A 15,449-nucleotide genomic window follows, 5' to 3' on the forward strand; every position below is an offset into this window, starting at 1 on the left:
GTTCAGTCTGTGTATCCCTCCATTGTCAACCCAAGACATCCAGCAGCTGCCACTCTGAGGGTGGCCTCTTCCCTCCTCTGCCCTGAAGCTGTATCACAGAAATTTCTGGTTCTAGTATGACTCTGCCCCCATGCTGATGGGTTTGTGCACAGTTGAAGAGGCGGGGCTTGTGTCATGCAGCATCAGGGAGAGGAACTGCTTATGTAACTGGGACAGCAGATTTAGCAGAAGGAGAGGAGGCAGAGGCTGGGGATGGGAGCAGTGAGCTGTCGGCAGGGGCAACACACCCGGGTGGCTGCTTCTCACAAGGTAGGCTGTGGGGCTCTGGCAGCCTACTGAGGGGAGGAGAGGGAGACATAGGCTTGAGGCCTGGAAAGTTTTTGGTTAGGAGCATGGCAGTGATTACTGGATGTGGGGGTAGGGCAGGGAGGCTATACTATGAAAGCATCACAGCTCAGTACTAAGGTTCAGGCTGTGTTACTAATGCATTGTGGTGAAAATGTCCCAACAGTTATTTTCCTAGAGGATTTGAATTGTGTCCAGAAAATCCAGGGCTTAGCATAAAGCAAGGGTGACAGGAATTTTCCCTCTTGTTGGAAAATGTACCTCTAGGGTTGGAGACTTAAGGGGAGGGAGTACCTAGTAAGATGGGTGGAACCAGCTATGCCTCAGGAGCAGAAAGTTTAGAGTGGCTCCCTTGGTTCTCAGCAGGGTGGCCATATCTGGGATCCCTGGGCCCGAGGCTGGAAGAACCTCTGGTCAGGTATGGGAACTATCAGGTCAGATCTGGAAGAACTGTGGGAACTACAGGGGCATCACTGTCCGCTCCGGGAGTCCCGAGGGCCAGCCTCACTGCTGGTAGAAAAGCCTCTGCCTGAGTGGCCAGTGCCTCAGTTCATCAACCTCTTTCTACCAGAGTTTCCTGTTAGGCCCATTAGGGAGCAGCAGCAGCTGAAGGTAAGTCAGTGGAATCCCTTGAGTGGGGTCTCAGTCTTTGGGAGAAATTAGAAATGACCAGTCTCAATTGCCCTGTTCTCCATTTCTCTGTACAGATTTTAGGCCTTGTGGCTAAAGGCTCCTTTGGAACTGTCCTCAAGGTGGTAGACTGCACCCAGAAAGCTGTATTTGCAGTGAAGGTAGGGGCTCAGGTACCACATTCTCTAGTCTGTTTCCAATGTGGATTCCAGACAGGTTGGGAGGAATAAACAATTCAATAGCTCTATTCTCTGAGTCATCACTACTTTCCTATAGGTGGTGCCCAAGGTAAAGGTGCTACAGAGGGACACCGTGAGGCAGTGCAAAGAGGAGGTTAGCATCCAGGTATGCACCGAGTCATGGAAAAGACTGTGGAAAGAGCTAGGCCATTAGTAGGGAAAGTACCTTTCTTGCCCACCTTTTTTTCCTGGTTCTGCCTCCTCCATCTGCTTCAACCTAGATTAAAACTAAAGTAGGTCCTGGGAAAAGTAGCTATCAGCTATCAACAGTTTTTCCATGTCCTACCAGGGAAATCTCTTAATTCATGTCCCAGTGTATTCCTTAGTATTTGCTGGTTCCAGGATTACCAGGCAGTCAGTCCCAGTTACTGAGTTCCTCTGAACTGAAAAGTGAGGCAGCAGTTCTCCCTCTGCACATCTGGGTAATGATTTCTTGGCGGCCCTTATTTTCAATGACCCTGTTCCTCCCTAACTTCCTGTTTTCTTTGTCCCTAGCGACAGATCAACCATCCTTTTGTACACAGCTTGGGGGACAGCTGGCAGGGAAAACGGCACCTTTTCATTAGTGAGTGACTGGACTCTCCTCATCCCCCAGGGTCCTTGTACCATACTCCCCACCTGAGATTACCTCTTTGGTTTGTTCTGCCTTTGTTCTGTCCCCCTTCTCATGACACCTCTTTGTCCCAAAGGGAGGGGGAATAGCAGGTGGTATCAGTTTGAGCAGGAGGCCTGCAATGCCTTGAGCCCAGGCATTGCAGCTCCCAAACACTGCCTAGATTTCTGGCAATGTATGTAGCTCCAAACTGGCTTTGCAGTGTGTAGCTACTGCAGCACAGATCTGTACTCGCTTTGGTCGGCTGTTGGCTGCTTTCCTGAGGCTTCCATCCGACTCTTTGCTGCCGAGTTGGTCCTGGTGCTGTGTAAGTGAAACAGTGGTAAAGGAAACAGGGAGGGAAGATTTACGTTGGGAAGAAGGAGAGTAAAGAATTAATATTAATTCTGGAGGTCAAAGAATAGGATAAGGATGGGGTGAGGGCTACTAGGGAAACAGGAAAGGACAGAAACGCTGCAGCACGCCCCATGCTTGCTATCCACAGGTTATCTCCATGACTTGGGCATTATGCATCGAGATGTGAAGGTAGAGTTAAGTGCTTTTTTCCCTTTGTCTGAGAAAGTCTCAGTAAGAAGTTCCAACAAGTCCAAAGTCAGTGGGGGAGCTGAGAACAGTAGACCTTGGGACCCCCATGGGTGCCAAGGATTTGGACAAGAGCTCTCTGGATATAGATTTGAGTGCTGAGTAGGGCATCACCTTCACCTGGGGTGTATACATGACAAAAGAGTTGAAGAGGAATTATTTCTCACCTGTGATCTTTCAGATGGAAAATATTCTTCTAGATGAACGAGGTAAGTCTTTCTTCCCTAGCCCCAGGATGAGAGGCGCTTTGGTTTGGGAATAAATCATGGCCGGTAAGGGGTGGAACAGTGGTGTGGTTGCCTTACCTTCTTCTTTCATAGGCCATCTGAAACTGACAGACTTTGGTCTGTCCCGTCACCTGCCCCAGGGAGCTCGAGCCTACACTGTCTGTGGCACTCTTCAGTACATGGGTGAGAGAGGTTAAAGCTGATGGGTAAGCACTGGGCAGGAGGATAGCTAAAGGATGTCAGTGACAAGTATCTTTGAAATCTGTAGCCCCAGAGGTCCTAAGTGGAGGACCTTACAACCATGCTGCTGATTGGTGGTCACTGGGTGTCTTGCTTTTCTCTCTGGCAACTGGAAAGGTGAGAGAATAGTAGTAGCTTTGGGCAGAGAAGAGCTGTGCCTTGTGGTGGGAAGAAGGAAGACCTTAAGAAATCTTGCCTTATTCCTACTAAGGAATGAACCCCTTTCCCACCCCTACTCCCTACCTCTTAACTCAGTTTCCAGTGGCTGCAGAGAGAGATCATGTGGCCATGTTGGCAAGTGTGACCCACAGTGACTATGAGATCCCAGCTTCTCTTAACCAGGGCCTCTCACTCCTGCTCCATGAGGTAAGGGTGAGCACTACTTTCCTTCTTGGCTACCAAACCATTCATGCTCTCCTGCCTCATTAAAGTGATGTTTACCCATTCTACTCAATTTATTAGGGGGGTGCTCCAACTTTACTACCTAACTACTTGCCATCTAAGCTGTACTGAGTTACATTCCTGAGTTCCTGGTCCCCCAAATCTCCTCCCCATCCATAACAGACAGTTCCCTTCTGAGAGAGTGGAGCACTGTACTCTCTTACCATCTGAACACTCACAAGTACAGCTCCGTTATTCCCACCTTTGCCCCAAATTAGCCTCTGTTTCTCCCTCTTTCACAAACCATCTACTCTTTACGGTTCTTATTTCTACCCTCTACAGCTCCATCAACTTTCTTCTTTTTCATCCTTTCTGTTCAGGCCTTCCCTGCCCTAGTCACTCATCTATCATGCTCTATTTCCCTTCAGCTCTTATGCCAGAACCCCCTCTATCGTCTACGTTATCTGCATCACTTCCAGGTCCACCCTTTCTTTCGGGGTGTGGCCTTTGACCCAGAGCTCCTACAGAAGCACCCAGTGAACTTTGTCATGGAGACACAAGCTACCCTGCCCAGTTCAGCGGAGACCATGCCCTTCGATGACTTTGACTGTGATCTGGAGTCTTTCCTGTTCTACCCTATCCCTGCTTGAGCCTCTCTACTGTAAACTGGAGCCTGGCTAGGAGCCTGAAGATCTCTATCCCTGGAGACTCAGTATGACCACCTTGATAATCCAGCTTGTTTTTATTTTGTAATCTCTCACCGTTCTGTTCTCCTAGGCTTTAGACTAGAGTTCCAACCTTGGACATTCTGCTACTGGCAGCCAAACTGGCCCTATTCCTTCCCCATCATACAACCTACCTCTCAATTCAACATCTCAGATCAGGGTGGTGACCTTTTCCTTTTCTTTACTTCTCTAGTGCTCCTACCCTTAGCCTGTCAGCCAGAGCTGCTTCCACTTGTTTCTCTGCCATGTTTCCTTTCTTGAGCAATAATAATACTTCATGGGCTCCCAGGGTGCTATTGATGTGTTTAATAGGCTTGTCAGAAGCAATATGAATTTTTTTGTTTTTTTTTTTTGAGATAGAGTCTCACTCTGTTGACCAGGCGGGAGTGCAGTGGTGTGATCTTGGCTCATTGCAACCTCTGCCTCCTGGGTTCAAATGATTTTCATGCCTCAGCCTCTAGAGTAGCTGGGATTACAGGTGTGTGCCACCACACCCAGCTAATTTTTGTATTTTTTAGTAGAGACAGAGTTTCACTATGTTGGCCAAGCTGGTCTTGAACTCCTGACCTTAAGTGATCCGCCTGCCTTGGCCTCCCAAAGTGCTGGGATTACAGGTGTGAGCCACTGTGCCTGGCCTTTTTTTTTTTTTTTTTAATAGCATCTTACTCTGTCACCCAGGTTGGAGTGCAGTGGTGTGATCCTGGCTCACTGCAAACTTCACAGTTGTAAGCCACCACACCCAGCCTGTCAATTTTTCAAAAGTTTCAAAAGCTGGCATTTCAACCCCCAAATATGCAGTTAAAAAATATAATCTGGGCTGGGCACCATGGCTCACGCCTGTAATCCCAGCATTTTGGGAGGCCAAGGTGGTGGATCATGAGGTCAGGAGATTGAGACCATCCTGGCTAACATGGTAAAACCCCGTCTCTGCTCTGTAAGAATACAAAAAAGTAGCCAGGTGTGGTGGCACACGCCTGTAGTCCCAGCTACTTGGGAGGTTGAGGCAGGAGAATTGTTTGAACCTGGGAGGCGGAGGTTCTCAGTAAACTGAGATCGTGCCACTGCACTCCAGCCTGGGTGACAGAGCGAGACTCTGTCTCCAAAAAAAAAAAAAAAAAAAAAGATCTGGGAGCTTGAGGCCAGTCTGCAATAAATCTACTTTTTAAAAATTGAAAGGTGAATCAAATAATCTGGTGAAGAAGAAAATGTAAACTGAAATATGGTGGGTTAAATGTCTTCTCTAGGTCTATAATTAGAACAGTTACCCAAAATAAAATCTCTTTTGAAAAGCATAAGATTATTAAACTGATAATTTCTCCTAGTCAGCCCAGGATTTCATTTCTGATGGGCAGACCAAGAAATTAACAGTCAGGCAGCAACCTGAAGATTTAGGAGGAGGCTGAGGTGGGCAGATCAGTTGAAGTCAGGAGTTCGAGACCAGCTTGGCCAACATGGTAAAAACTTGTGTCTACTAAAAAATACAAAAATTAGCTGGATGTGTTGTCGCACATGTGTAGTCCCAGCTACTTGGGAGGCTCAGGCAGGAGAATCACTTGAAGCCAGGAGGCCAAGGTTGCAGTGAGCCGAGACTGTGCCATATATCTCAATAACCTTTTCCTTTAGTAAGGAAAATCTTCTGGGTCTTAAATTTGTATACAGTTTTGGCCTTTGTGACTTCATTTTTCTTAAATTAACTTCTCAAAATTTTCATTTTGGTCCTGAAACTTGAGGGGAAAGTAGGTTTTCATCTAGACCATATTACTCAGTTATATCCAATCTTTCTGGACCAAAGAGAGTCTGGACAGTACTCTATGGTTCTATTTATTTCTGTCTCTAGATTAAGCCAGATTTTCCCGTGCACAGCTGGCATTTTATTGGCCTCTGCAGAATTGCTTTTTCTGGATTGCACTTCGGCAATCCATATGAAAATCTCTATGAAATTTAATTGCTGGCTGAGTGTGGTGGCTCACACATGTAATCCCAGCACTTTTGGAGGCTGAGGCGGCAGATACCCTGAGGTCAGGAGTTTAAACCAGCCTGGCCAACATGGTGAAACCTTGTCTTTAACAAAAAAATACAAAAATTAGCCAGTCATGGTTATGCACGCTGTAGACCCAGCCACTCAGGAGGCTGAGGGAGAATAATTGCTTGAAACTGGAAGGCAGCAGTTGCAATGAGTCAAGATTGTGCCACTGCATCCACCCTGAGCAACACAGTGAGATCCTGTCTCAGGAAAAAAATTAAATAAAATAAATTGCTATGGATACTGTAATTGCTATGGATACTGAAAAGGGTGTTTATCATAGCAGTTCATAATGTTCTATTTAAGAATGCATAGGAGGCTGGGCGAGGCACTTTGGGAGGCCGAGGCGGGTGGATCACAAGGTCAAGAGATCGAGACCATTCTGATCAACATTGTGAAACCCCGTCTCTACTAAAAATACAAAAAAAATTAGCTGGGCATGGTGGTGCGTGCCTGTAATCCCAGCTACTCAGGAGGCTGAGGCAGGAGAATTGCCTGAACCCAGGAGACGGAAGTTGCGGTGAGCCAAGATCGTGCCATTGCACTCCAGCCTGGGTAACAAGAGCGAAACTGTCTCAAAAAAAAAAAAAAAAAAAAAAGAATGCATAGGAGAAATTCTCTTTGGACCCAGTTATGCTTTTCCTGAATTGCTGTTTGTTTTTACCTTAAGGACACTAAATATCCAACTGATGATTGTCTTTTTCTGTTTGTACTGATACTAGACCATTTAGAGCCCAATTTGTGGCCTACCTTCAGCAAATGTTTATGTATTTTGTATGCTGGTCATGTTCTTGGTTCTGTCTTTTCTACCTTTCTTTTCCTTATTCTCATTTTTCTAAGGTTTAATCCTTTTATATTACTATAATATCTGCATCTTTGTAAGCCTTTTTGTAATAAGGTTGGGATATAAATAAATACGACAGTACCCTTTTATCTCATTTGTTTCTCTTTAGACACTTACATTACTTTTTTAAAGTTGTAATGACCAGAACTGCACACTGGATAAAAACTATGAACACTAAAAATAGGAATTAATGGTTTCTAAAATAGTAGTTAAGAGCATTCGATTGGAATTTAGGAAACTGAGCGTGGTGGCTCACGCCTGTAATCCTAGCACTTTGGGAGGCCAAGGTGGGTGGATTACCTGAGGTCAGGAGTTCAAAACCAGCCTGGCCATCATGGTGAAACCCCATCTTAAAAAAAAAAAAAAAGGAATTTAGGACACCTGATGCCTGAATCCATTAATAACTATCTAATCGTCTTTAATAAGTTATGTTGACCTCTCTGGATCTTAGTTTCCTGGTGTGTAAAATGAAGGTAAAATAACCACTGGTTCTTAACTATAGGGGATGGGTTGGGATTTCTGTGATGCTGAAATTTATTTACATAAATAAATAAGACAATTTATTCATATAGTTTCTTTTCTTTCCCCTTCCCCTTCCCTGTTCCCTTTCTTTAAGAGATGGAAATTTGCCATGTTGCCCAAGGTGGTCTTGAACTCCTGGGCTTCAGTGATCCTCAGTGATCCGCCTGCCTTGGCCTCTCAAAGTGCTAGGATTATAGGTGTGAGCCACTGCGCCTGGCCTGTGATGCTTTTTCTTTTTGAGACCGAGTTTCACCTTGTCACCCAGACTAGAGTGCAGTGGTGCGATCTCAGCTCACTGCAACCTCCGCATCCTGGGTTCAAGTGACTCTCCTGCCTCAGCCTCCCAAGTTACTGGGATTACAGGTGCCTGCCACCACACCCGGCTAATTTTTATATTTTTAGTAGAGATGGGGTGTTACCATGTTGACCAGGCTGGTCTCAAATCCTGACCTCAGGTGATCCACCTGCCTTGGCCTCCCAAAGTGGTGGGATTACAGGTGTGAGCCAATGCTCCCAGCCCTGTGATGCTTTTTCAAAGGGCAGATGCAGAGGATATGGCTGAAGCTATGATTTGGCCGCTGCACTCCAGTCTGGGTGACAGAGCGAGTGAGAAATAAAAAGTTTCAGAAAGTATAATTAGTATAATTTTAAAAAGCATTGCCAGGCCAGGCGTGGTGGCTCACACCTATAATACCAGCACTTTGGGAGGCCAAGATGGGTGGATCACGAGGTCAGGAGTTCAAGACCAGCCAGGCCAACATAGTGAAAACCCCATCTCTACTAAAAATACAAAAATTAGCTGGGTGTGGTGGCGTGCACCTGTAGTCCCAGCTACTTGGGAGGTTGAGGCAGGAGAATCACTTGAACCCAGGAAGTGGAGGTTGTGGTGAGCCGAGATCAAGCCATTGCATTCCAGCCTGGGCAACAAAAGTGAAACTCTGTCTCAAAAAAAAAAAAAAGCACTGCTGCTTTCCTCCAAGTCTGATGTGATTATCTCTGGAAGGCATTCTCTCCTCCTAGTCCCTCCACCTCCATTCAGAATCACTGACTTATACCTTTTACTTATTCACATGAAATTCACTTAATTTTAATATATATACCTACTATATACCCACAAAAAAAATTCCAGCTGGGTACAGTAGCTCATGCCTATAATCCCAGCACTTTGGGAGGCCGAGGTGGGCAGATCATGAGGTAAGGAGTTCAAGACCAGCCTGGCCAACACAGTTAAACCCCGTCTCTACTAAAAATAGAAAAATTAGCTGGGTGTGGTGGCACACACCTGTAGTCCCAGCTACTTGGGAGGCTGAGGTGGGAGAATTGCTTGAACCTGGGAGGCAGATGTTGCAGTTAGCTGAGACCATGCCATTGCACTCCAGCCTGGGTGATAGTGAGACTCCATCTCAAAAAAAAAAAAATTTCCTTAGGCAGGGAGTGGTGGTTCATGCTTGTAATCTCAGCACTTTGGGAGGCCAAGGCAGGAGGAGAACACTTGAGACTAAAGTTGGAGACCAGCCTGGATAACATGGTGAGGTGAAATTCTGTTTCTACTAAAAGTACAAAAATTAGCCGGGCATGGTGGTGTGGGCCTGTAATCCCAGCTACTCAGGAGGTTGAGGCACAAGAATCACTTGGGCCTGGGAGGCAGAGGTTGCAGTGAGCTGCGATCATGCTAGTGTACTCCAGTCTGGGCAACAGAGCCAGATCCAATTTAAAAATACATAGGCCGGGCATAGTGGCTCATGCCTGTAATCCCAGCACTTTGGGAGGCCAAGGTGGGCGGATCACAAGGTCAAGAGATTGAGACCATCCTGGTCAACATGGTGAAACCCCGTCTCTACTAAAAATACAAAAAATAGCCAGGCATGGTGGCATGTGCCTGTGGTCCCAGCTACTGGGGAGGCTGAGGCGGAAGAATCTCTTGAACCCAGGAAGCGGAGGTTGCAGTGAGCCGAGATTGTGCCACTGCACTCCAGCCTGGTGACAGAGCAAGACTCCGTCTAAAAATATATATTTTTATATATATTTAAAAACTTTTAAAATCTCATATATATATATATATATATATATATATATATATATATATATATGAGATTTTAAAAGTTTTAAAAGTCTGGGTGTGGTGGCTCATGACTGTACTCCCAGCACTTTGGGAGGCTGAGGTGGGAGAATCACTTGAGCCTAGGAAGTTAATACCAGCCTGGGCAATAAGGCAAGAGACTGTCTTTATAAAAAAATTAGGCAGGTGTGGTGGCACGCTGGTAGTCCCAGCAGAAGGATTGCTTGAGCCTAGGAGTTCAAGGCTGCATGGAGCCATGGTGGCGCCACTGCACTCCTGCCTGGGTGATAAAGCGAGACCCTTGGTCAAAAATAAAATAATTTTAATGTATTTTATTTAACCCAGTATTGCTAAAATATCATTTCAATATGTAAACAGTATTTATTTACTTTTTGAGATGGAGTTTTGCTCTTTTTGCCCAGGCTGAAGTGCAATGGTGAGATCTTGGCTCACTGCAACCTCCGCCTCCTGAGTTCAAGCAATTTTCCTGCTTCAGTTTCCCAAGTAGCTGGGATTACAGGCATGCACCACCATGCCTGGCTAATTTTGTATTTTTAGTAGAGACAGGGTTTCTCCATGTTGGTTAGGCTGGTCTTGAACTCCCGACCTCAGGTGATCCACCTGCCTTGGCCACCCAAAGTGCTGGGATTATAGGCGTGAGCCACTGCGCCCCGTGTAAACAGTATTATTTTATTTTATTTTATTTTTTTAGAGACAGAGTGTTGCTTTGTTGCCCAGGCTAAGAGTGCAGTGGCCCAGGCTAGAGTGCAGTGGGATGAACATAGCTCAGCAGACTTGAACGAGGCTGAAGCGATCCTCCCAAACTGGTATTATAGGTGTGTGCCACCACTGCAGGCTCTGGGTTCAAGCGATTCTCCCTGCCTCAGCCTCCCTAGTAGCTGGGATTACAGGCGCCCACCACACCCACCTAATTTTCGTATTTTTAGTAGAAACGGAGGTTCGCCATGTTGGCCAGGCTGGTCTCTAACTCCTGACCTCAGGTGATCTGCCGGTCTCCCAAAGTGTGGGATTACAGGCGTGAGCCACCGCGCCCGGCCTACAATTTTTTGTCTGTTTTTGTAGGTAAGATCTCACTATATTGCCTAGGGAGGTCTCGAACTCCTGGGCTCAAAGCATCCTCCTGCCTCTCCCTCCCCAGTGCTGGGATTTCAGGCATGAGCCACCGCATCCGGCTATATTTTGCATTCTTTTTTTCATATGACGTGTTTGAAATCCAGTGTGTACAGTGTTTTACCTTTACAGCACATTCCCACTGGGACTAGTCACATTTGAAGTGCTCAAAAGCCACTACGGTTAGGGCTTACGTATTGGATAACACAATACTAGAGGAGTCCGTCCCTGGGGACGTTTCAGTTTATAACATCATAGTTCTTTCCTCTTTGGACTGCTGCTTTCCCCCAATGTATTAAGACTTGCAGAGTGTAAATAGGGCGCCGTGAGTGTGCAAAGGAACACACACCATCGCAAACGGCTCACTCTGAATACTTACTATTTGGCTGTCCTACCTTCAACAGGTTTCCCGAGCACAGGAGATCCGAGACGGCGAAGGCAGGCGGGGGCGGGGCAGGGAGGGAGCTCGGCTCTGCCATTTACTATCTGTGGGACGCTGGGCAAATTACACACGTTCTCTCTGACTCAGCTCCCTGCTGTCTTAAATGGGGATATTTATAGTACTTCTCACTACGAAGGTCCTTATGCGGATTAAGTGAGTTACTACACGGCATTCGCCATTGCGCCAGGCACACACTCAATGTTCAATACACGTAGGCGGTTATCCCAGCGAACTGATAGCGGGCCTGTGCAAGTCCCAGGCAAAGCCCAGAAACTCTGGAGCAGGCGTCCCCAAATTACGGCCCGTGGGCTGCATGCGGCCCCCTGAGGCCATTTATCCGCCCCCCCGCCGCACTTCAGGAAGGCGCACCTGTTTCATTGGTGGTCAGTGAGAGGAGCACAGTGTGTGGCGGCCCTCCAACGGTCTGAGGGACAGTGAACTGGCCCCCTGTGTAAAAAGTTTGGGGACGCCTGCTCTGGAGGCTTTTCCAGACCATTACAGCCCAGGCCGTTCCGGACGCGGTCCCACCAAGCCTAGGGAAGTCGCTCGGACCCGCTTCGGTTACTAGACTGGCTATTAGTCCTGGCCAGCTCCTTCCCGTCAAGGCTGCGGCGGGAGAGGACCGAGGGAGTCCTGAGGGGAGGCTTCCTTCTCTCCATCCACAGAGACAACTTGGATGTGAACACCATGGATGTCAGGGGGACCACTGGAAGCAGGAGGGATGAACTCCTTGACTCTCTAGCAACCTGCGGGGTCCTCTCCGGTGTGAGGACACAAAACCTGTCCTGGGCCAGGCTCGCCTCCAGCCCTATCGCCGGTGTCTGCGGTGAGGGCTCGGTGAGCTTAGAGCGCGAGGCAACGCAGGGGCGGACGGGATAGGGGGCGTGACCAACGCTGCCACGCCCACCGACCTGCGGGCTTCGGCCCGGAGCGGAGGAGCCCGCCCGGAGCAGCCAATTGGGAAGCTCGGAGAAGGTTTAAACACAGAAGGCGGGTGAACATGGCGTCCTTGACTTGGTCTGAGACGTGATCGTCCTGTCTTCTGTGTTGAAGATGTGGCGGGCGAAAAAACTGAGCGTCAGCCTGTCGCCTTCGCCCCAGACGGTAATCGAGAGAGCTCTGGCGGAAAGAGCTGGCCGGGCTGTTGGGGCGGGGCCACCGGCCGTGTTGACGGTCCTGGAAAGTTGGGTCGAGCCTGGGGTTAGGGGCTTGTGGAGTCTTTGTTTGCCGTGCTGCTCCTGCGCGACTGGGGTGCGAGCCTACTCTCTTAATCGCCTCTTGGGCTTCTTAGGGTGGGAGGAAGGGCGGGCGGACAGAGCCCAGGCTTCCTCACACTCGCCCTCTTTCTTGCTTTCTTTCTCAGGGAAAACCACCTATGAGAACTCCTCTCCGCGAACTTATCTTGCAGCCCGGTGCCCTCACCAACTCTGAAAAAAGGCCCCCCGCTTGCTCCTCGCTGACCCCATCACTGTGCAAGCTGGGGCTGCAGGTGAGATTCGCCTGGACAGTTTCTCAACTGGGCTGTTTGCCCAGGGTGAGAGCTCAGGGGAACAAAGGACCAGCGCTAGAACGTAATTAATAACCATAATGAAGTCTTCTACCTCAGTGACATCCATTTACAGCTATTCAGGCCAACAGAGAGGTGCCCTAGGGTGGTTAAAGGAAATCCACTGAGAACCTGAATCTCTATTTAGCTGTAAGTTTTTATTACCTCCTCCTCCCTTCGACCTTTATCAAACTACTGAGAAATTCTACCACCCTGATTAGTGCTCTTCCTCCAACATGGCTTCACTTATGCAAAGGTCAGTCAGCTGCAAGATTGAGGCAATATCCATCCATTCTAGGAGGTAGTCAGAACTCTCCTGGGATCCAGTTACACCACTGGAAGGAAGGATACTTGGATCACCTTAATTTAGCCTCTTGCAGAATTGCCCTCACTGATTTGTACTTTTGTTAAAGATCTTGAGAGACGTGGCTATGTAGAAACAGTAGAAACATGTCAGTTGCTGTTAAAAATTGTCTGCATGTTAAAACTGCATGTCAGTTGCTGTTAAAGCTTGACTCGTGTAAGATTCCTTGAAGAAAGGCTTTAGGAGCAACTGGGAAAATTGTCTTCCTGAAGAAATTACTATCCTTTTCTTTCTGATAACGAGAACTAGGTAGTTTACCATAGCTCAGGGCCAAACTGGATCATCACATACAGCCTCTGTTACTCCGGACATAGGAAGGTTTGCTTCCTCTTTTTTGACCATGACTTTGCTATTTATTTATTTATTTATTTATTTATTTATTTTTGAGACGGAGTTTCGCTGTTGTTACCCAGGCTGGAGTGCAATGGCGCGATCTCGGCTCACCGCAATCTCCGCCTCCTGGGTTCAGGCAATGCTCTTGCCTCAGCCTCCTGAGTAGCTGGGATTACAGGCACGCGCCACCATGCCCAGCTAATTTTTTGTATTTTTAGTAGAGACGGAGTTTCACCATGTTGACCAGGATGGTCTTGATCTCTTGACCTCGTGATCCACCCACCTCAGCCTCCCAAAGTGCTGGGATTACAGGCGTGAGCCACCCCTCCTGGCATGACTTTGTTATTTAATTAATTGTATCTATTTGTTCATTTTCATGCTGTATGAATTATTTTTGGAAGGAGATGGGATATAAATAAAATAGGTTTGAGGAGGAAAGAAGAGTGTATAAAGACAGATGATATCCTGAGTAACAGAAGTATGATAATAGTAGTCTTTCTTGAAAGAGCTGCAAAACACCTACTGTCCAATAGAACTTCTGGGATGATGGAAATGTTTGATAATCTGTGCTGTCGAGCATTGAGCACTTAAAGTGTTGCTGAGGTGACTGAAGTATTACATTTTTTTTTTTTTTGGAACGAATCTTGCTCTGTTGCCCAGGCTGGAGTGCAGTGGCGCTGTCTTGGTTGACTGCAACCTCTGCCCTCTGAGCTCAAGTGATCCTCCAACGTCAGCCTCCTGAGTAGCTGGAACTATAGGCACACACTAGCACCACCATGCTTGGCTAAGTTTGTATTTTTAGTGGAGATGAGGTTTGAACTCAAACAATCCAACCCCCTTGGCCTCCCAAAGTGCTGGGGTTTCAGGTGTGAGTCACTGCGCCTGGCCTAGGGTCTACCTTTACTAGCTATCTTAGAGTTTATCCTTTCTCTGACTACCAGATCCACTTAAGATCATTCATATTTTCCTTCTGTTGTTCATTGAGTCTCAGGTCCAGCAATCTGGCAGGTAGTAGAAGGTGCAGTTGTCTTTCTTTTTTTTTTTTAGAAAGAACAAAAGAATAATAAAGAATAAAGAAGAAGAAGAAAGAGAAAGAGGAAGAGGGAGAAAGAGAATGGGGGTATTGCTTTATTGCCCAGGCTAGAATGCAGTCTAAATATGGGTATGCCTATAATTGTCCTTATTAATGGAGACATAAAAGAAAATGACGGAAGAGAATAACAAACAAGGAGCCCACCAACATTTCGTTTAAACTTCTAAGTTGATGTGACGTGGTACTGATAAGAGTGTATATTTTGTGTATTTAAAGTGGAGAGTTCTATAAATGTTAATTATGTTTACTTGTTCCAGATCTGAGTTCAAGTCCTGGATATCGTTGTTAATTTTTTGTCTCATTGATCTATCTAATATTAATGTTGAAGTCTCCCACTATTATTGTGTGGGAGTCTAAGTCTCTTTATAAGTCTTGTATGTCTGGGTATTCCTGTACTGGGTGCATATATATTTAGGATCTTTAACTCTTCTTGTCGTTGCGTTGATTCTTTTATCATTATATAATGTCCTTCTTTGCTTCTTTTAATCATTGTTGCTTTAAAGACTATTTTATCAGAGGCAAAAATTGTAACTTCTGCTTTTTATTTATTTATTTTTGCTCTCTGGTTGGTAAATCTTTCTCCATCCCTTGTTTTGAGTCTTTGTGTATACTTGAATGTGAGATGGGTCTGGATGCAGCATACCAATGGGTTTTAGTTTTTTGTCCAAATTGCCTGTCTTTGAATTGGGGAATTTAGTCAATTTAAATTTAGAATTAATAATGATATATGTGAGTTTAATACTGCTATTTAATATTAGCTGGCTATTTTGCCCATTAGTTGATGTAAATTCTTCATTATATTGATGTTCTTTACTTTTTAGTATTTTTTAGAAAGGCTGATACTGTTTGTTCCCTTCTATGTGTGACGGTTCTTTCAGAAGCTCTTGTAAAGCAGGCCTGGTGGTGATGAATTCTCTGAGTGCTTGCTTGTTCACAAAAAACTTTATTTTTCCTTCACTTATGAAGCTTAGTTTGGCTGGATGTGAAATTCTGGGTTGAAAGTTCTTTTCTTTAAGGATGTTGAATATTGGTCCCCACTCTCTTCTGGCTTGTAGGGTTTCTGCTGAGAGATCTGCTGTAAGTCTGATAGGCTTCCCTTTGTGGGTAACC

The 15,449-nt window shown here is 46.3% G+C and overlaps 2 protein-coding genes across 2 annotated transcripts in view; both read left to right on the forward strand.

Moving 5' to 3' along the window:
* The first annotated feature begins 56 nt into the window (after nucleotides 1–56).
* On the forward strand, nucleotides 57–7,416 carry RSKR (ribosomal protein S6 kinase related). Its single transcript, XM_003931425.4, has 12 exons — nucleotides 57–309; nucleotides 709–957; nucleotides 1,053–1,136; nucleotides 1,252–1,320; nucleotides 1,710–1,779; nucleotides 2,030–2,134; nucleotides 2,312–2,352; nucleotides 2,591–2,618; nucleotides 2,730–2,819; nucleotides 2,905–2,993; nucleotides 3,132–3,242; nucleotides 3,686–7,416. The coding sequence occupies exons 1-12, from the start codon at nucleotides 253–255 to the stop codon at nucleotides 3,905–3,907; spliced, it is 1,215 nt and encodes a 404-aa protein (XP_003931474.1). The 5' UTR covers nucleotides 57–252; the 3' UTR covers nucleotides 3,908–7,416.
* Nucleotides 1,053–15,449, forward strand: part of SPAG5 (sperm associated antigen 5) — a 31,443-nt gene continuing 17,046 nt past the window's right edge. The window contains exons 1-3 of the mRNA XM_003931424.3: nucleotides 1,053–1,136; nucleotides 11,669–12,107; nucleotides 12,367–12,492. Coding sequence (XP_003931473.2) covers nucleotides 12,057–12,107; nucleotides 12,367–12,492 — 177 coding nt within the window. The 5' untranslated portion in view covers nucleotides 1,053–1,136; nucleotides 11,669–12,056. The remainder of the gene's footprint in view (nucleotides 1,137–11,668; nucleotides 12,108–12,366; nucleotides 12,493–15,449) is intronic.

The sequence above is a fragment of the Saimiri boliviensis genome, chromosome 17 (assembly GCF_048565385.1).
Source record: "Saimiri boliviensis isolate mSaiBol1 chromosome 17, mSaiBol1.pri, whole genome shotgun sequence".
NCBI classification, from domain to species: Eukaryota; Metazoa; Chordata; class Mammalia; order Primates; family Cebidae; genus Saimiri; species Saimiri boliviensis.